General features: G+C 45.4%; 1 protein-coding gene across 1 annotated transcript in view; it reads left to right on the forward strand.

The window, feature by feature from the left end:
• Positions 1-1,708: 1,708 nt before the first annotated feature.
• DSCAM (DS cell adhesion molecule) overlaps positions 1,709-21,406 on the forward strand; it is a 753,140-nt gene continuing 733,442 nt past the window's right edge. The window contains exons 1-2 of the mRNA XM_060098767.1: positions 1,709-1,895; positions 2,119-2,424. Of these exons, the coding sequence (XP_059954750.1) occupies positions 1,709-1,895; positions 2,119-2,424 (493 nt within the window). The remainder of the gene's footprint in view (positions 1,896-2,118; positions 2,425-21,406) is intronic.

Genomic DNA, 21,406 nt, shown 5'->3' on the forward strand with positions numbered 1-21,406 from the left:
TCCACCGTACACTGGGGCAGTGGCCTGCAGGAAAGGGAGATGGATGGACTTCCCCCTCCCAACACCGGTGGGGCACGGCCTTTGGTCCAGTGGAGGGTGGTGGACGTGGGCCACTGGTGCTTCCCTGAGTCACACACACTCACCCTGGACTATTCCTGTGACCAAGGGAGCATGACATTAAACAACGAACAAACAAACAAACAAAAACACCACGACAGGGTGGGAGAGACTGAGAAAGAAAGGGAAAAGCTTTATATTTTAGCACCTTAAATAGTGCCTTTTTCCTTTTTGTAAAAGAAGCCCCCCGCCACCATTTTCATTCTGCGCTGGACCCTGCAAATTATGTAACAGGCCCTGCTCCCAACCTCAGTAATAACCACAGCCATCCTTTATCACAGTGACCAACATGCTTAGGAATATGTCAGCGGATCTTCATCACCATATGCATCAGGAACCTTGCTAATTTCCCTTCTGTGTGAGGATGAGGCACAAGTAACATGCACGAGCCCTGCAATGGGTAAGTGGTCCAGCTGGACTCTGACCCTGCGTGTGTCTGACCCCAGTGCTGGAGCGCCTGACAATTAAGGCTGAGTGGAGCCTCACAGGTGGCTGGTATGCAGTTAAGAATTTGTGAATTGAATGAATGGGTGGAGGAGATGGATGCAGGAACAGAAATCACCCCATTACCTGCCTTCCTGGGCTGCGTTTAGGAAAGCCCAGAGCCTGAGCACCCTGGGTGTGCAAAGCCACAGGACACTGGGGAGTGCGTAGGGCAGGGTTGGGCTGGCAGTCCTGAGTGGGCTGCAGCACGTGACCACCTGCAGCTGCAGAGCGATGGCGAGCACGCAGCTGGGCTCAGCTGGCCCTTCCTCATACACAGGGCCTGGCCATCTTGTGCCCAACTCTGGTAAAACACCATTTTGTTTCTGCCTCACCATTTGCTTTGCCTGTTATTTTGTGAGCTGTTCTAGGTGTGCTTCATTCCTGTTTGTATTTGGAGGGGCGTGTGGAGCTTAGGCACAAGGTACCCAGTGCCCAGGAAACCCAACTTATTCCCCATGAGACCTCCCTCCCTGCTTAAAGGCTTCTCCTCAGTCTTTCATGCCTTGCCCCAGAAATTCTACCTTGGATCCTAATTGGGTGCATTCCAGCCCTGTTGGTAGTTATTTGGCAAAGTGATGGAATATGTATGCATGAGCTTTTTCAAGGTGTTATTTAGATATTATTATGACTTCAACGACCTTACAGAACATTCAGGAAATGTTGTCATATTGGCTTTTCACAGTAATGTGGTTGGGTTATATGTTTGGAATTACTCAAATTATCAACAATTTTAATCAGGTTTTTTTTTTTTTTTGCACCATTCAGAGAGCAAAATTAGAATTGCCTATATTTGCAGTCTACCATGTATTTGAGATAATTAAAAATTAGACCGTGAAACCATAGAGATCTTTACAGTAGCAGCAGGATTTGGAAGTTGCATTTCTCTCTAGTTAAATGAACTGGACTTTTATGACAGTAAATACGAAAGCTAAATCCAGCTGCACATTTTATTAAAACTGCTGCCCTTTCCTGGTCACCTCTGCTTATCTGGCAACCTTCTGGAATAGTCACCCCTGGCCATAATCTTATTAGCAACCGGCAAGAAAATAACTAAAAATAATGGGCTGCTGAAATGATGATTTAAACCTCGAAGAAATGCATCCCGATGACTGTGCGTGGTTGTGAGGTGCCTGCGCTCCCTCCGGTCCTGCCTCCAGTTCGGTTCCACTTCTCGGCTGCTGCTTTAAGACTGCAGAGCGCCCCAGCGGCCAGAGGCAGGGGAGGGGGTCCCCGCTCGCCTCCGCTCCGCTCGCTCCTCGCCCGCCCGCCCGCCCGCCTCCCAGCCAGGGAAGGTTAGCGAGGGATCAACGTGATTCGGGCCGCAGGAGAGGAAAGATGAGCCTGCCCGCCCGCCTGCTGCCTGGATGCGGAGGCTGAGGGCCGACGCACGGGAGGCCGCTTGCTGCGCAGTCGGGGCGCCGGGCGCCCGGGATGAGCTCACGCCCGCGTCTGCGGCTCCGTCCACCTGCCGACCTGCCGGCGGCCCCCTGAGCTGACGGCGCACCTGGGCTGCAGCCCCGCCGGCCCGCTCTGGCCGCAGCGTTGGGCGCGGCGCCCGGGAGCAGGTGTGCAGGAGCGCGGCGCGCGGCGAGCGCAGCCCTCGCCCCGGAGCCCGGCCGCGCCGCGTGCCCGGGCGGCTCGGCGGCAGCAGCGGCGGCGGCGGCGGCGGCGGCGGGCGGGCGGCGGCCCCCGGGCGTGTGGCGAGCGAGCGGAGCCGGGCGGAGCGCGGGGGGCGAGGCCGGCGCGGCGCTCGCGGGAGGCCGGAGAGCAGCAGGGGCATGTGGATACTGGCTCTCTCCTTGTTCCAGAGCTTCGCGAATGGTGAGCCTTTCGGTTTGTGATGAATTTCATTTCTTGTATTGACCGGAGTGTGGGGGGACTGGATGCATGGGTGAAGTCTTTCCCTTTTCCTCCTGCATCTGGGTTGAAATTTGCAGGCTTTTATGTTTTAAAAATCTTATTTATATTTCTTCGGGGAGGAGAGGAGGCAGTGAAGAGAGGACGGGTGAAAAATTGCTCTGTAATCATTTAAAGGCGCTTACCTAGCAAAGTGACAGCTCCGAGCTAACTCCTGTACTAGATAACTCCCTCATTCAGAACAAACCGGGTTTGCTGAGAGGAAGAGAGATAGAAAGATCGCCGGTTTGACACACCACAGACTGCAAGGGACATGACATTCCAAGTGCAGGCAGGTGGAGGGGTCAGTTAAGAGCGTCTGCCTTCAGATTCAAAGCTTTCTGAGCTTTTAAAACATGTGCTTTAATTCTGCTGCTGTTCATCTCCAGCAGCAAGAAAAGCCTTGAAGAAAGATCTGTCCTTTTACCACCAGCATCCCCCTTCTTGGTACTACAGAATCCCCACAGCCATTTATGTAAAAATATGCACTGTAGGCACTGATAAGCATTACATCATCTGAAATGTTGACAGATTCTTTAAAACACCTGTACACTTGTAAAAATGAAATCAGCGACTGTTGCAAATAGCATTCCTTTCCTCATGTCCATCCAATATTATATCTTGAAATGCTTTCTTCCTGGGTATTTGAAAAGCTATTGCTCTTGACTGAGTCAGATCCAATTAGTAAGTGTGACTGCACCTTTGGTTGCCTGTCACCGCGTAAATGTGAACTCGCATGTATGAATGGCTTCCTCTCATCTGGGAATGAGAGGAAATTGTCATCATTTGGCATTGCCTGGGAGTCGCTAGAGCTTCAATTCCCATTTCAAATTTCGGAACACAAATCTGCATAAAATGTATGACTTGCTGACAGTTAAAATTAAACCATTAAGCAGAATCCCCTACCCAGGAGGGAGGGAGGGGGAGAGAGAGAAAGGAAGGAAATCTAGCCCTTATGAGAAAATACCAGAAGCCAAGGGGAGGCTGTAAGATTTTCCTGGAAGATGCACAGGGCAGCTCTGAGTGTTAGCTGCATAGAGGTGCATTTTCTTTGCCTACCAAGATAGTACTTAAAGAATCAACACACCGACAGGCCAGAGGAAATGCATAAACTTTGTAAAATTAAAAAAAAAAGATGACTAAGGAAAGGTAACACTGCAAGAAGGAAATCCTGAAATTAACATTAAAATGATACTTTGCTCTCTAATATAACCTAAAGCAAAGTGTTCAAAACTTTCATTTTGAGATTTCCTAGCAGGAAAGAATTGCAACAAGTTCTGACATGACACCCATCTTTCCCAGAGGGCACTATACCTCTTCTGCAGCCTCGCGGGAATTTACCTTGGGGGATAGATCTGCTTTAGCTAATGTGTGGTGAGGCATCAGGAAAGTCGGCCCTTTATGCTGCTCTGCTAATGTGAACTCAGAGAAAATGTAAAAATGCTCACATACGTGTTCCAGCGCCACAGAGCATTGACGGCCTGTCTCACCTGTCAGGGCGTACATCTCTGGGCTTCTCAAAAGGGGCTGGGTTATGGGATGAAACATAATTTCCACCCTATTGAGAAGTATGTATTTCAGGATGAGGAAAGAGGTTGTGCTTCTGATTGTCAGTCAATTGGTATCTGTTTTACAGTTTCATAGTTATATGTGACAGAAATAGGTCTGGTATGGTCTCTGAAACAGAGATGCTAAAATGTTTGACTATTTTTTTTTGAATCAGTTTTACTAAAATAATCATGATAGAGTCATATATAGTGAGAAAATTGTATAAAACCTCAAATAATCTACTCTGTGGAAAATACGTTCAAAGGCTATGTATGTGCATTTATACTGAGTCCTAGAGCATTATCTTCTTATACCTTTTTCAGGACCCTTAAAATTGATTGATAACCACTACTATTGATACTATAATGAATACAGGTAGATTTCACAATATGAGATATAGACTGTACATGCAAATGAATATTTTAGTTTGCTGTATTACATGTTCTGATCCTATCTACCAGAAGGATATGGAATCTCATGTAAAAATGGCCCTCTCCTTATATGATGAAGCATTAAAAAAAAAAAAAAGTCCTGACTGTAGAGCTTTGGATTCTTTTCATTTGTGAGGGGAACTGGCTTTAAAGAGTTTTCAAGGAACAATGTTCAGTGCATACTGTGAAAAGGATCATAAAATAGATAGTCATGTCAAAATAAAATAAGAGTCCAGTTTGGAATGATGCCTGTTCATAGGACTGTATTTCAAAAATGTGAAATTAAATGGTTCTTACCTATCTGAATGAGACTTGAAGAAAATTGAGAGATTTTTTTTCAATAATGTCATATTTTGGTCTACCTTAATTTTGAAAAATTCCTGAATGTGTGTGATAAAAAATCTATGAATTCTAATAGCTAAACTGACTACTGCTAGGCCTGAAACATCAAAACGTCTGACATGATAACAAAAATATAATTGTAAAAGATTATGCAGTTTGATATTTTGGGGTACTCATAAAATAAGAAGCCCACAGTGTATCTGCATTTTAACAGTAGGCAACAGCGTTTTTCCTACTGATGTAATGGGATGTGCATTTATTTCATAATGAAAGCATGGTTGCTGGACAGGCTGCAGACAGTATTCAGGGTAAAACATAGAAGTCAGAGAACAGTCCCTTCATGGGCTAAATCCTTGAATGAATTACCTCACCTGATCAGGTGCAGTCATCATGTTTTAAAGCAGTCAACTTGTCCTGCAATGTTCTGGAAATACTCTCAGGGAGCTTCAGTTACTGTGCAAGGGAATGGGGGTCCCTATATGTGCAGATATGTCTCACAGCCTTTCCTTGGGATGGAAACACACTGCATTGTGTTTTATCACAATTTCTTTTGGCTTTAACTCTGATGAGAATACTCTAGTTTACAATTCTTGTTAAAAGCCTAGATGGGCCTAATAAGCAGATTTATTCTATATAATACATTTCTGCTAGTATCCTTGACTTCTGTTGTTATGTACACATAGGTCCCTGACATCATCCTTTCCTGAGCCATGCAATTCTGGGCTTTGCCGCTTTGCCATTTTCAGGGAGCTTGTGGAGCTTAGAGAGGGTGGGTGTTGGGAGAGAGAAGGGTGCTCGTCAAAAAGAAAGTGGGCTGTGCAGCACCTTTCTGCATCCCCTGTCATCTCCACAGGGAATTACGTACCGCAAACTTATATTTTATTTAAATGTAGGAGCAGACATTTATGAGTGCAAATGCAGCTTCAGGGTTTTAAGGTGATTTTTATTTAATTCATGTAAATACGTGGAAGTCAAAAAAATGTTATCAGGTGAATAATTCCAGGGCTTGCTCCCCACTTCTCCCTCTCCTATTTTTATTAAGGAGATTTAAATTCCACCCCAGAATTATAGGGTTCATAAAAATTTTCTAGGTCTCTTAAGCTTGGGTGCCCCTACAAGATGCCCTGTGTAGGAAAACAAAATGCCATGCAGACCTTTATTAAATTCCAGCCGATCCTTCTCCACTTCTTACTCTCTCCTGAATGCCACTTTGGTGTGACCGCAGTTTGTTGCTGTGAATCAGTGACTCACTGGGCAGAACTGGTCCAATACAGCACGCTGATAGGGGAAAATAATTGTGACCAAGAAAAAAAAAAAAGCCAATCTAAATCCCTAATTCCTGGGCCTCCATGTAGCTGTCAAAGTGTTTTATCACTGATGTGTCTGGGATGAGATGCAGTGAGTATTTCATAAAGAGACTCAATGCAATGGGCATTGAAACTCCATGTAAAGGAGAGAGAAAAAACCAGGGAAGGTCATTTTATAAAGACCTAAGAACACTGCAGGAGACTGGAAATTTATGTTTGAAAAATAAAACGATGGATTTCTCAGTGGACGCATTTACAAAACTATGGCATCCAAATTTCACAAAATTAGCCGAATCCTACGGCTGAGATTATGAATGCGCCTCATAAATAATTAACAGACAGTGGAAATAATAGTTAGCATTAGGTAAGGCAGAGAGGCGAGCACTCCCGCGTTCTGGGTCCCCTGGGTGTTTGGCGGGGCGGCCGGAGGCCCCGGGCGTTCGCAGGAGGGCGCTGTGTCTGGGCATTTCCTTGGCGCTGCGCTACCGCGCACGCTGGCTCCCGGGACCAGCTCCATCGGCGGCCTGGGAGATGGTGAGGCGGTGCTATACCTTCATGTCAGTTGTGTCCCTGCCACAGGACACTAGTGGGCGGCAAACCTCACAAGACGCGTGCAGCCAGCCTTCACGGGCAGACGGAGTCGCCGCCTCCGAGCAGCGGTGCTCTGCGCGGCGCGGCGGCCGGAGGCTCTCCTCCCCGCGGCTTCTCAAGTTCGCCGGGCCCAGCCTCCCGGGTCCCGGAGTTCAGCCCAACAGGAGCCACGAATGCAAAGGCTACGGCCGGCGAGGCAGGGTCCGCCGTCTTTGTTTCCAGTTTTCCCCAGGAGGCCGGTGCTCCCAGCAATCTGTTGCAATCTCGAAGGTGCAGAGAAAGGGAAAGGCGGTGTCCGGGGCTGGTGGGCCCGCGGACCGTGCGTTTGCATCCCGCCTTCCCTTCCCACTGGCTGGGGAGCCCGGCCCCGCGGGCGCCTCCTCTCGGCGGAGGTGGCTGCTCGGAAGCAGCCCCGCGCCTGATTGGCTGACCTTCCAATGTCATTGCGGGAGGCCCAGCCCGCTTCGCCGCCGCTGCTGGGCACGGGGGTGAGGCTCCGCGCCGCTCCTCTGCGCTCCCCCAGCCATCCCCGCGGTCCAGGACCTCCTCCTGCGCCCCCAGACAAACCAAGCAGCACCTGTTCGCCTGGGCCAGGTGTTCATCCTTCACATGCCACCGAGCCGGGCACAGAAATTCTCATTTTAAATTCTCATCTTCTCCCGCCCCTCCCCCCATATTTATTACTTTTTTTTTTTCATGTTTTGAAAATATGAAAACACTCAAAGTTGCATTTCCCTTGTTGGATTTATGGGTTAAGATGAGGCAGGGGGAATGGAAGGTTCCAGCAGCCCGACTTGTACACACTGTGCAGTTCTGAATTCCTCGGCCGGTGGCACACCGTCCACCCAGGCGGCAGGAGGGCAGGCGCGGATAACCAGTTTTGGGTACAGAGGTTAGACAGCTTCTGATCGGGATGTTTGGAAAGACTGGATTCAGAGACCTGCTCGCCCCAGATTAGATTCCTGCATGATCTGCTTTCCTAACACCTTGGCCGTTTCCTTGACAGTGTCTAGAGTAATCTGTGACTCTGTTTATTTGGTGCCTGTTTGGCTAGTGACTGTCTCCCTTACTGGATGGCAAGGTCTGAAGGTGAGGCTCCTGCCGTGCCGGGGTGTGTCCTTCGCACAGAGCAAAGCGCGTGCAGGGCAGGTGGAAACAGATGTTCTCTGACGGACAGAAAGGACAGGATGATGGGCAGAGCCTTCTCCCCTCCTTCGCGCCCTCCTCTCTCCCATCTGCCCCATGGCTCCTGCATCTCTCTTATCCTTCCTTGCCGGGTTAGCTTCTTGTCTGCCCCATCTCTGATTCTACTGTATAAACCATTGCGAGAAATGCACGTAAGCAGCAGTGTGCATTCCTTGGCTGCTGCCATCTTGTCTGATGCACTGACTCCATGGCTGTGGAAATGCTCATTTTCTAGAAATGCTTCTGGGGGCATTTTCTTCTCGTTTCCGAAATGGATTCACATTTGGAATATGTGATGGGACTTCATCACAGTTACATAACGATGCTATAATTGCTTTAGGTGTTCTTTGTGACTTGGATTGGGTCAAATGTCACAGGAAATAAGTTAATAAATGCATTGGACCCCTTGTTCTCAAGTGTACGTTGCTAACTGGCACGATTTGAAAATCCTATACAAGGTGTAACACCCTGTCGCGTTCTGAAAGCCAGTCAGAAACATCACACCAACACATAAGTTTCCCTAGGGGTTCCTGGGAATTCATTTCTTCATCAAAGAGCCTCCAAGGATATCAAAACAAAGCTCAGTTCCTTAGGCCTTAACTGTCTTTAAAAAATCACATTAGTAGTTTCTTAAGCATTCTGTTGATTTATGGGTGTCTGTCTCATCATTATCTTTTTTTTCTTCTTTTCCAGCAGAACCAATTGTAAAAGTTGGTTCCTTCATCAAAGTCACATGAAAGGAATATGTTTTACCATTAAAATTGTGATTTGTATCAAATACGAGAATCAAATTAGGTGTCTTGGAGCTTACAGTGTTTATCATCGTTTAATTTTTGGAGCTCTGTCTTTATTCTATATTGTCAATACTTATTATTTTTTAAAAATCATTCACTTGGGTTAATTTTTGGTCTTCAAGCCCCCAGGGTTATGGAAATACATATCACGGTGGAACAGAGAGGGATGCATGGAGCTGACCAGACAGATGATGAGATAAGAAGAAGGAAAGAGGCTACTACACAGAGAGACAGAATGACAGGGATTAATGAATCTCGCCTGCATCCCTATTTAAGTTATTTTTACGCAGAAGACAGTGAGTAAGATTTAAGAGTGAGCAAGCCGTTTTTAAATGCAGCGGCTGGGAAAGCGAAAAAATTGAAAACGTGAGATCACCTCCATACGAAATGCTGGCTTCCCCTACCACCCCAGGACCATGGAGATTTTTTTTTTTTTTTTTTTGGAGGAGAATAAAAGCATAACAGCCCTTGAGGAAATACTGAGAAATCGCTTTGAACTCTGCAGAGTATTCTTGAAATGCTCTCAGGGCTTAAGTCCATGTCAGACTTGGGGAGGTGAGGGTGCGGAGCCAGTATCTGTATTATTTGGAAACTGGGCTTTGGTAGGTGTGAACAGAGGAATGAAGTGAAGGGAGCGTGTTGAACTTGCAGGGCTGCCACAGATATTTACTTGGCAATAAGCATTGTCTTTCCTGAAGCTGCTCAGCAGCACGGAGTGGGAGGGTGAATCTGCATGCATGTTTAAAGTAGAGCAGTTACTAAGTGTTCCCATTTAGGATCTTGCGATTATTATAGGTTCCTCTATATTAATCAGTTATTAAATTTTGGAGATTTAAAAAATTGTGGCCTATACTCTTCTAATTGGCCAGTCCAGCTGGGATAGGCAGTGTCACCACAGGCTGCTTGATTGACGTAAATGTTCCTGGACAAAGAAAAACGAACACACTTGCTCTTAGGAATGAAATAGTCTTCTTTGCTAGGACTGCATTTATTCAGTGTAACATTTTGGTTTTACTGGCCCCAAGCACACCTTATTTTCTGTTAAGGGTAGAATCCTTGAGTTTGTATGGAAATGCTGCTGGTGTACAGGTTGCACATCTGAACAAAAGCCAGACCAACCCCAAAGTATGATGCTGTGAAAAGCGTTTTCCTTTTATCTTGTGAAGAACCAGCTATGCAATGGGTTGTTTTGTAGCCAGTCTCCTTAGACTGTGGAACAGGCAGGTTTGATGAGGTGGTGGAAGGAGATTTGAACTAATTGATTGCAGATTTTGATTCATATGAGCCTTGCCTCTTTTAGTATGAAAATGATGAACCAGGAAGCAGTCTGAAGCTTGGCTTTACACAAAACTTAAGCCATTCTTCTTCTTGTCCACTGTGCATAAATACTAAACACAGTGAAGTCAGTTTATGGTTCTTTCTAGATGCCTGAATCTCAAATTATTGGATGCTTCTGCAAAATGACAGTGGTAATAACACTCCCAGTGAAGACTCTGATGACTTCAGGGTCCCCAGGTGCCTTCTGTACCCTCATGGGACTGAGTGATGGCTATGTTAAGTTGGGGTTAGAACCAGCATGAATGGGTCCATTGGATGCTGACCAAGGTGGCCTGTGTCACACCCTGCGGAGCCATGTCATTGGAAATGGCTGATGGCAGTGGACACTCTTACCATTGATTCCTTTTCCTAATATTGAACAAAGCATTGATTTTTCTCACAAGACCTGCTTTTTCACTCATCGCATGGACTTCAGGACAGTGGGAGAATTTTTACAATTATATTGTTACAGAAAGGCAAAGCATGAAGATAATTAGAACCACTGCAATTTGCTGTGTTTTTAAATTTTACTCTTTTTTTTTTTCCTTTATGTAAAGACCTGAGCTCTACTGTGGAAGCTTTTGAGTAAACATAGTTTCTCATCAGAGAAACTTGAGATTCATTTCTTCTCTCCACAGTAGCCCCACTGTGGCATAATTTGATCTTGAGTTCCCATAAGACACCAAAAACCCCAAGTCCCAGTCTGCTTAATTACAGTGTTTGTTTCTTAATATTGGCTGTAGAGCATTCTTAATAACCGATTTGTAGCTGCCAGGGTAGAAATAACAGTGCTTTGTAATATCACGTGTGAGACTTCAGGGATGAGCTGAAGACCTCAACAGCCACAACGTACTTTACTAGTCAAACGAGCAACTGCACACTCTAGAGAGGGTGCAGTGGTGATTTTTATCACCCCTCCTGGAACTTGTCACGGCCAGTTCCTGCAAAGGGTAGCCATTTGTCTGTTTCATTGGCCAGTGAAAGGAAATGTGTAAAATGTATGAAAGGCCCTCCAAAGTACAGAATTCTTCTTTCATAAATTATTCAGGCTGGTAAAGCCAAGGTTAGCAGGGGTCTGTCTGGTGCCTTGACATGATAGCAGAAAGTGAATGGATGGTTAATTACCAGACGTGTACATGCATATTACGACTCACCAAAATCAATAGCTATTAAATCTTTGGTGGCTACTGTTTTACTGTAGGCTTGATGGCTACTTATATGTAGAAACGTGGGTAGAAGAATTTTGACCTAGATGTGATCTTGGTATTTGTTTTGGGTAATGACTTTGATCAGTGGTCAGTTCATCTATGTCTTAGGAGATCTCATATCACCAGGCACAACCCCCCCTGATTTGTAGTCGCAAGAGACCCCTTGGTCTTCCCCCACCCCCACGGCTCCATAGCCCCATCACCCCATCACTGGGGCTGGGAAGGTGAGAATACACTGTAGGCCTTTGTGGTATCAGATGCTTCGAAGCCATGGAAGTTAAGGTTTATGGGAAGACCAAGCATGGGCAGGGAGGAAGGAGCCACCCCGTGTCAGGACAGCAGGAGTGTGAGCGGGAGGAGGGAGGGTGCGTGCTGACTGGAGGCCAGTCTGTTGATGCCTCGAACCGTGTTCCATTTTACCGTGCCTCTGTCGGGACCTTGGTCCAGTTAAGGATCAGGGCCACTGGTTCTTAAAGCCCAGGTGGGCCGGGTCAGGGAGGAAGAAGTTGGGTGTTTCCTGGAAGGCTTCTCCCCTCATGAGCCTCTCACAGGAGACTCGGTGCTGGCATTGTATTGGGAATGGGCTGTAGTTTGCAAAGCTCCTGAGGTCTAATTCTGATATGTACCTTTGCTGTCTTTTCCCTCCCCCATGGGTCCTTCAGCCTGATTGTGCGTACGGCTCGTGTGATCTTTTATATTGTTTGTTTTATAGTTTCCCAGCTCTGACCACCAGAGGGGTCTGGTTCTGCAGCTCTGGGGTATGCATGACTGAAGTATCTGTATTATTATTCTGATCCAGGTGGCATAATCCAGCTCTGGATAGAACAAACTTGGAAAGAGGCTGCCCAGCCCCTGGCTGAGGTAGAGGGTCAGACGGTAGCTAGAACGTCAACCCCGTAAAGCTTCATGTAGACCCCGGTGTGCTGTTGGGGAGCTCTATATTGAGTAGTGACTTATTGAGAGAGTATATATATATATATATATATATATATATATATATATATATATATATATATATATATATATATATATATATATGCAGGGCTAGGGCTTCATTGACTACCACAAGGATTTGGGCACAATTTTTTTTTAAAATTAATTAATTAATTAATTTATTTATTTATTTTTGCTGTGTTGGGTCTTCGCCTCTGCGCGAGGGCTTTCTCTAGTTGTGGCAAGTGGGGGCCACTCTTCATCGTGGTGCACGGGCCTCTCACTATCACGGCCTCTCTTGTTGCGGAACACAGGCTCCAGACGCGCAGGCTCAGCAGCTGTGGCACACGGGATTAGTTGCTCCGTGGCATGTGGGATCTTCCCAGACCAGGGCTTGAACCCATGTCCCCTGCACTGGCAGGCAGATTCTCAACCACTGCGCCACCAGGGAGGCCTGGATTTGGGCAGATTTGAGGAACGTCGGTGGCAGGGGCTGGTAACAGGGAAGATCCGGAGTAGAGGGGGGTGCGATCCCAACCAGGGACTTCTAATTTGGATGCTAGTACATTGAGAATCATCTGTATATATATCTGTACAAATATCTATGCTTCTTTGTATCCAAATATACACATACATACACATACGTAATTTTTTCTTATTGTTTTAGCATATTTGATATCCAGGTTTGTTGCTAGCACGTGCTTTGCTGTTGGACTTGGTCCTATTGTGTTTTCTCAAATCGACCCCTTCTTTGCTAGCAGCTGGAGTCCTGGCAGAGAAGCCCTCTGAACCTTAATGTAACTACATTCCTCCCAGGAAGAGATCAATAGTGGGAAACTCTCTGGGTTATTATATTGGAAAAGTGTAAGAGAGGCACTAGAGCAGAATAGACAGGACAGGGATACAGGTCTGTTTGCAGCTTGAGGTTTTGCCTGGATGCCAACCTGGGAACATTACACACGTCTTCTTTCCAATATCAGTGCACAAGTTCCTTCCAAAGCCAGGTGTAAGGGGCTTGGGGACTGTTTGCCCTTTTGGGTTTTCTTGGCCTCTGCGCCTTTCTTTTAGGTAAATGACCCCAGGTGGACTGTATTTATCATACGAAGTATTGTCGTTAATGCTACGTTGTCATAAAAAGAGAAAAGGGCATATAAGGACATATATGCATTTTAGGCCTTGTCATATGTATGATAAAATTGAGGACAGTTATTAATGGCGGAATAATCTTTTCAAAACACCATGTCCTTGATTTTTTGAATTAAAATAGATGCGAACGTGTGCTGGAGAGAGGCCTAAATTCAGAACCTTAAAAATAACTTTTTGTGTCCTGAGATCCTATTTTAGATAATATTAAAAATAACTTTCCCTCCTAGGCATTTGAAACAAGTTGGATGTTATAATCCTTGGGCGATTTTATTGTGATTCACTGTAGAAATTATTCTTTCAGAGCGGCTGTTTTGATTTTTAGCTTTGGAAGAATAATGGCATGAAAGACATTGTGGGCCGACAAAATGTAATTTCTGCTTGCTCATAAGTACTTGAATTAGAGTAGACGCTGTTTCTGTGCAGCAAAGGGCTCCTGCACTTCTGTTCCTTTAGAAAGCGGGGAGGGCTTTGTGTTCAGAAGTCATAAGCTCTGCCAAAGGGGGTTTGTAGAAGAAGATATGCGTTTAAAATAGCTCACAGTTCCTCTCCGATTTGGAGTTCTCACGGCCTCTGCCACTTGGCCAGACTACTCTCTCTTAAATTTTGCAGCAGACGAGGGCAGCCTTTTTCCATATGTCCTCCATGGAAAGGTCATAAGTATTTCCACCAGCAAGTTTAATACCCTTTGAGAGATCTGTGAGTAATTGTAAATGGTTACATACTCTCCTTAGAAAAATAGAAATGAGAGATTGTGTGACTCAGCTTTATTATTGGAACAAATCACCTTAACCCGTAGAAACTATTTATTGCATACTTTAGTAAGTGTTGAGTGCTTTTCCCTTAGGTTTCCATCTTTCCATAAAAATGGATGTTACCAGGTACCGTCCGACTAATGTCCAAGGCAGTTTAAGGCAATGCGATGAATCTGTTGGTAGTGGAGATGCACTTGCGAGAAACGGAGGGGATTTCTGTATTTATTCCCTTGTCATCATTTACACCTTCCTCTCTCCCTCCTTAGCAACTGGGAGCAAGTATCAGGGCTTCCATGCCTACGATGAGAGTGTAGGAAGAAAGCGATATTTCCCTGGGGTCTGGAGGCCTTCTATGCCTCTATTAATTTCCTAAGTCACCGGTGGTTTGCCCTGATGTGGGCAGGTGGAGGGACACTGCCGTGATTCCCCAGCTGCTCAGGACACACTGAAGTCTGGAAGCAAGGGATGGTGTTCTTTCCGCCTGTGGGTGTCCACCTCAGGGGTTGCCTGTTGGAAGTCAGCTGTGTCTTTCTAGAAATCTCTGAATGGGGAGAGGCTGGTATTTATAATTATTTTTTTCCAAATTGCACAAGCGTAGGTGTTATGCGTTATTATAAAGCTCTAAACAAAGACATCAGATATAAACTCCATGGAATTCCATGGAATTATTACTATAGGCTCATTATTTTTGGAAGATGGGAATAAAAGCCTCCTTCCCTCCTCTTACGATTTGATCATTTTTAGTGCTCCTGACAAATTGAGTTCTTCAGTTAAAACAGGGTTCTAACCAGGGCAGTTCCACTCCCTCGGGGATACTGGGCAGTATCATCTGGAAACATTTTGTTATCACAGTTCTGGGGAGAAGGGGCTGCCCCTGGCCTCACTGGTGGGTGGAGCCCCGGGATGCTGCTCAGCATCCTGCCATGCACAGGACAGCCCCCGACGACACATAAGTATCTGTCCCAAAATGTCGATAGTGCTGAGGTTGAGAAACACTAAGTCACATAGTTTAGAGCCACGCTACTGCGATGTAAGATTGGTTTTGTGCTTTTCTGTGGATGCTGGAGAGAAAGCAAGATGCTTCTTCCGAATCTCAGTTGTAACTCCTTTGACTGCAAAAACCAGAGCTGGTGATGCTTGTTAGTGTTTAAGCTTTATTTACTGTTTTTTTCCATGAACAGAAAGAAAAAAATCCCCAATCTGTGTGTCTTCTTTTTCATAAGTCACTAAGAACACAGATATCGAGGTGTTCCTGGGTTCCTCCAGCCATTTTCCCCTCAAATGATTATGCTAATTAGTGTTTGATCAGATGGTTAAATTATACTTCGATTACTCCTGTGTGCTAACCGCTCGGAATGCATTTTCTTTCTCCTGGATACTTTGTGCCCGAGTGCCCTATGCTGCAGGCCGACAGAGGCCTCCTCATCCTGAAGATGCTGATTTCTGTTTTTAAGGCAGTGTAAATCCTCTTTGTTGCCTGGTAAAGGGAGAGGGGGATATTGTGTCACTTGCTTTCCCAGGCAAAGGCTGGACGGCAGAGGCCTCTGGGAAATGGAAACCCTGGTTAGAAAGCACCCGTTATTTGAAGATATTAGATGCAGAGAAACTCGGAGGAGGAAGCTGTGTGGCTGCAAAGGGCACCAGCCTTTTTCTCCGGGGAGACTTCCCTGTTTGCATTTCTCTCTCTTTTCCATGTGTCCTGTGAACACAAGCCTCTTGTGTCCGTGGTAGTGCTGGAGGGGTGTCTCTGCATTTATTTCAAGTGTGTATGTCCTTAAAAAAGGAGTCCACCATTTTGTGTTTGTTTGCCTTGTGTTTCAACAACACGGCTTAGGGTGGTGGTGTTCATCCCTGAGTTCACGTAGTGAGATTGTTTTCCCAAGAGGAGTACTTTAGTCTGGGTGACTCTGAGGTTTGTTGAGTTAAATGCTTATGTAATGCTTTCTGATATAAGAAAATTTCAAATGTGTGGGAAAGAACGTGAGTGAAAAATATGCATGGCAGTGTTGTTATTAATGGATTTCTACCCTACGGTAAAAGGTTACCATGGCTCATTTTTGTGGTTCAGTGAGCTTAGCAATGATTGGATTTTTCTTTATACCCTTCACTTCTTTTGCCCTTTACATTAATATAATGGGATAGTCTGGTTACCAGAAATGTGAGTATTTAGGCTATGTATAGTCATTTTTTTCCTATCAGAACATGCATGTGTTTTGATCTCGCTGGAACTTATGGCATCTTTCACTTAGAAAGGGGCCAGAAGATGATACTATAAATCACTGGTCCCCCATACCTCCTCCTAAGAACTGCTGGGCCATAAGAATTAATTAATATAGGGAGTAAATACCTGCTTAAATTTTCACATCCCCCTACTCCAGAAATTTTGCAGTGTCATTTAAGAGAGTAGAATCTCTTGGTCTTCTTTGAAGAAAGAAATTCTGCTTGTAATTCTTCCCATAAAAAAAGGATTAGAGGGGCTTCCCTGGTGGCGCAGTGGTTGAGAGTCTGCCTGCCAATGCAGGGGTCACGGGTTCGTGCCCCGGTCCAGGAAGATCCCACATGCCACGGAGTGGCTGGGCCTGTGAGCCATGGCTGCTGAGCCTGCGCGTCTGGAGCCTGTGCCCCGCAATGGGAGAGGCCGCAACAGTGAGAGGCCTGCGTACTGCAAAAAAAAAAAAAAAAAAGGATTAGAGTAAAAGGAAATTTACACATATTGAGCATCTAAAGTGTGCAGGCACTTGGCTTATTATGTTATATGCAGCAGTTACGTTTATTAGTAATAATAGTGACAATATGTCAATAATAGCTGACATTATTTGTTGCTAGATACGAGGTACTGCTTTAAGTGTCCATGGTATTTCCTATAATGCTTGAAGCTTTGTAGGAAGGTAGGTATTGTTACCACCATCGTAAATAAGGTGGGATTAAGTGAGTGCTATGGATCCGACAGCTGTTAAAAGGCAGGATGAGGCATAAGTCCACGTCTGTTTACAGATCCATACCGATATATGGCTTGTGTTCAACCTCAAACAGTTGAATGAATAAGTAGTTTTTTGTTTTTTTGGGCAGTACGCGGGCCTCTCACTGTTGTGGCCTCTCCCGTCGCGGAGCACAGGCTCCAGACGCGCAGGCTCAGCCGCCATGGCTCACAGGCCCAGCCGCTCCGCGGCATGTGGGATCCTCCTGGACCGGGGCACGAACCCGTGTCCTCTGCATCGGCAGGCGGACTCTCAACCACTGCGCCACCAGGGAAGCCCGAATAAGTAGTTTTAATCTCAGTTTTACAGAATTTGAGACCAGGGTTTGGAGATGCTGATCATCAGCCTGAGGTCAATGGGACCCGTGATTTGATCGCAGCATTTTGAGCCCATGTGGTCTCAAGTCACAGGTTTGTTTACTGCACATCATTAGCATCCTCAAATCTTCCAAACAAAGGCACATTTATTCACTTGACTTTTTTAAACTTTGAAAATAATGACATTTGCTTTAAAGTTGAGCAATAAAGAGTTGTTTTGAGAAAGCGGAATGTCAGCTTTTAAGAATCAGTGTGTAAATAGGGAAAACTCATTTACTTTTCCTTGTCGACCCCCATTCACTTATTTGAGTTGAGTAAGTAGGAGACAGGTTAATTAACTTTTATCCACTTCAGTGGTAGAACTATTTCCTGGTATTATGTTCTATTGTTGGTGTGTTTAAGAGTGAAATTGGAGGAGGATAACATTTATATTACATTCCTATTACATGGTAGGGTCTTCCCCAACCCCCAAGTTTAAATCGTGTCTGTCTTTAAGTACATTACATTTCTTTTTTTTTGAATTTTATTTTATTTTATTTTTATGCAGCAGGTTCTTATTATTTATCTATTTTATACATATTAGTGTATATATGTCAATCCCAATCTCCCAATTCATCCCACCACCACCACCCCACCCCCGCTTTTCCCCCTTGGTGTCCATATGTTTGTTCTCTACGTCTGTGTCTCTATTTCTGCCTTGCAAACCGGTTCATCTGTACCATTTTTCTAGATTACACATATATGCATTAATATACGATATTTGTTTTTCTCTTTCTGACTTACTTCACTCTGTATGACAGTCTCCAGGTCCCACATCTCTACAAATGACCCAATTTCATTCCTTTTTATAGCTGAGTAATATTCCATTGTATATATGTACCACATCTTCTTTATCCATTCGTCTGTCGATGGGCATTTAGGTTGCTTCCATGACCTGGCTGTTGTAAATAGTGCTGTAATGAACAGTTGGGTTCATGTGTCTTTTTGAATTATGGTTTTCTCTGGCTATATGCCCAGTAGTGGGATTGCTGGATCATATGGTAGTTCTATTTTTAGTTTTTTAAGGAACCTCCATACTGTTCTCCATAGTGGCTGTATCAATTTACATTCCCACCAACAGTGCAGGAGGGTTCCCTGCATTATATTTCATTTGTCCTCAACTGAACACGATTTTCTCAATGCCAAAATATAGAATAAAAAATGTTTTTGCGGGCCTCCCTGGTGGCGCAGTGGTTGAGAGTCCGCCTGCCGATGCAGGGGATACGGGTTCGTGCCCCGGTCTGGGAGGATCCCATATGCCGCGGAGCGGCTGGGCCCGTGAGCCATGGCCGCTGGGCCTGCGCATCCGGAGCCTGTGCTCCGCAACGGGGGAGGCCACAACAGTGAGAGGCCCGCATACCGCAAAAAAAAAGAAAAAAAAAATGTTTTTGCAGTTGGGAATTGGAGAATGAAATTAGATGCGAGTTCCGTATCAGTTGAGGCTCTTAAGAAAAAGACACAAATCAGTTTTGTGCCTACACATCTGAATCTTGTCATTGCAGCTGAATTATTTCACTGAAGTATCCACGGGACACATCTTGAAGAGTTTAGAAAATACTACTTAGACAGTCTTACATCTTGAGCTTGAATGGAAGTTCGTATGATAAGAGTAATACCTGTGTGTGCATGCATGTGTGTGTGTGCGCATATGTACCATGTGATGATAACATTCTTATTGCTCTCTGACATTTAGGTAATATGCAGACCACTTATGCACACATGACATATTTGTCTTCTATGGAGTGTAGGAAATTCCATTGTCCAGGTGTTATGAAACAGCTCTGTGAGCCCTCAGAGGTGGGATGGCCTAGGCTTCCCTTAGCTGGTGGTTGCAAGGTCATGGAGCTCTGTTTATTGTCTGGGTGACCTGCTTGCACTAAACACACTGCCTAGGGTTCATTAGTATGAGCTTCTAGCAGAATCATGGCCTGGATCCCCCATTAGACCCCTATTTTGGAATTTTCCTGCAATCCTGTCCAATTAGCCATATCTTAAACCTTGGATTGTGGTTCCAAGGAGGGCCTGACTGAAGAGAGATTAAAAGATGTTTGGCATCTTCTCTACTGGCTAAGTAAGTAACCTGAAGTTTATGGCTACGAAGATGCCTACAGAGTCACTTTTTTATGGAGCTCTGAATGCATGTGACTATAATAACTGCTAATACTGATTGAGCTCTTAATATGTGACAGGAACTGGGCTAAGTGCTTTATTGTATCATATTATTTAATCTTCAAATGAGTCTTTGAGATACTTGTTCATATTATCCTCATTTTACACTTGGGGGAAATCAAGTCATACAATGGTAAGGTAACTCTTCTAAAGTCGTAGATCCAGCTAGTGGTGAAGGCAGGCTTTGACCCTGGGCCATCTACTTCCAGAACTTGGCTACCATGCGGTCCTCATCCACTGACAAGCTCCTGAGCACACACACTCGTTTTTTTTTTTTTTTTTTTTAGCTAATTTATTAACTTATTTACTTATGGCTGAGTTGGGTCTTTGTTGCTGTGCGTGGGCTTTCTCTAGCTGCGGCAAGCAGGGGCTACTCTTCGTTGTGGTGTGCGGGCTTCTCATTGCGGTGACTTCTCTTGCTGTGGAGCACGGGCTCTAGAGCGCAGGCTTGAGTAGTTGTGGCTCGCAGACTCCAGAGCTCAGGCTCAGTAGTTGTGGTGCCTGGGCTTAGTTGCTCCACGGCATGTGGGATCTTCCCAGACCAGGGCTTGAACCCGTGTCCCCTGTGTTGGCAGGCGGATCCTTAACCACTGCGCCACCAGAGAAGCCTGCTCTTTTAAGTGGCGGTAGTTGTCTGGGGAGCTGGAAGTATGAGTTATGCCAGAAAGTGGGAATGGGCCAGAGAGCAAACGATGCTTTCATCAGGTTTTTTGAAGGAAGATGCTGGAAGAATGTGGCAGTGCAAGCACAATTTTGGAAGTGTCAGGGTCGGTCTGTTTTAATCACCACATTTCTAGAATCTCCTTCCTGAGACCGGACGCTCAGCCACCAAAACGTCACCAAGCACCTGCCGCCCGCCCCATGTTGCGAAGCACGGATTACCTTCTCTTCCCAAGGCGCAGCATGTGTCCTGTGTCCTGTGTCTACTTCCATTGCTGTCTGGACTAAAAATTAAACCTTCCAAATTCCAGTGGACAATGCAAGGTGGCTACACTCTGTAGTGATCTCGGAACCTGTCTGTGCCTCCGTGGACGGCTGGCATTGCTGTGTGTCTTCGCTCCAGCAAGCTTCCGCTCTGACCCATTTCACACGGGTGCGCATGTCTGCCCCAGATTCCCCTTGTGTCAGAGACTTTAGACTTTAGGAGCCACCTGATGAAACCCAAGCCAGCCTGTATGCTGCTTCATCAGAGTAGGGGAGCTGGACTGCAGAAACGACACACTGCCCTTCTGATCGGCCTCATTTTATTTTAATTAATTAATTAATTAATTAATTAATTAATTTTAAACAATTCATTGTATAGTTTATTGTAGAATGTCTATCTTACTTGATATAATGCCTGTCTTATTTCCCTTCAAAACCTGACCTATTATACATGCATCAATTGAGTGAATCCATTGAATCAAGTAAATGATGAATCAAAAATTACAAACTCTAATACCCCAAGTCCCACCACTACTTGCTTTCTTTGCTCCATATTACAATTCAGAAATATCCTGTCCCTTGATCTCATTTTAAGTTGTGACCACAGACCCCAAGTGAGCCCTTAGCTCTGCCCTCAGTCCCACGTGACCGCCCTGTTGCTTCCTGTTCCTGTGGGAGGAGGATTTAACACCTCCTTCCTCCCAAAACCTCAAACTCCCGTTTCCTTTCCAGACTCTCAGTCAATGACCTCATTTCTCTTAGCAAGATATCGGAAGACTCAAGTAAACTACTGGAATATCTCTTTCCCTCCCCACACACTCAGTTTATCAGCCTGCTTATGTCTATACCTGTTTTGATGGCTCCCTTTTTACCCCACCGGTGAGGGAGGGATTCAGTTATGGGGGTGACTGAACACCAGCTCCTGG

The sequence above is a fragment of the Mesoplodon densirostris genome, chromosome 5 (assembly GCF_025265405.1).
Source record: "Mesoplodon densirostris isolate mMesDen1 chromosome 5, mMesDen1 primary haplotype, whole genome shotgun sequence".
In the NCBI taxonomy this organism is placed as follows: Eukaryota; Metazoa; Chordata; class Mammalia; order Artiodactyla; family Ziphiidae; genus Mesoplodon; species Mesoplodon densirostris.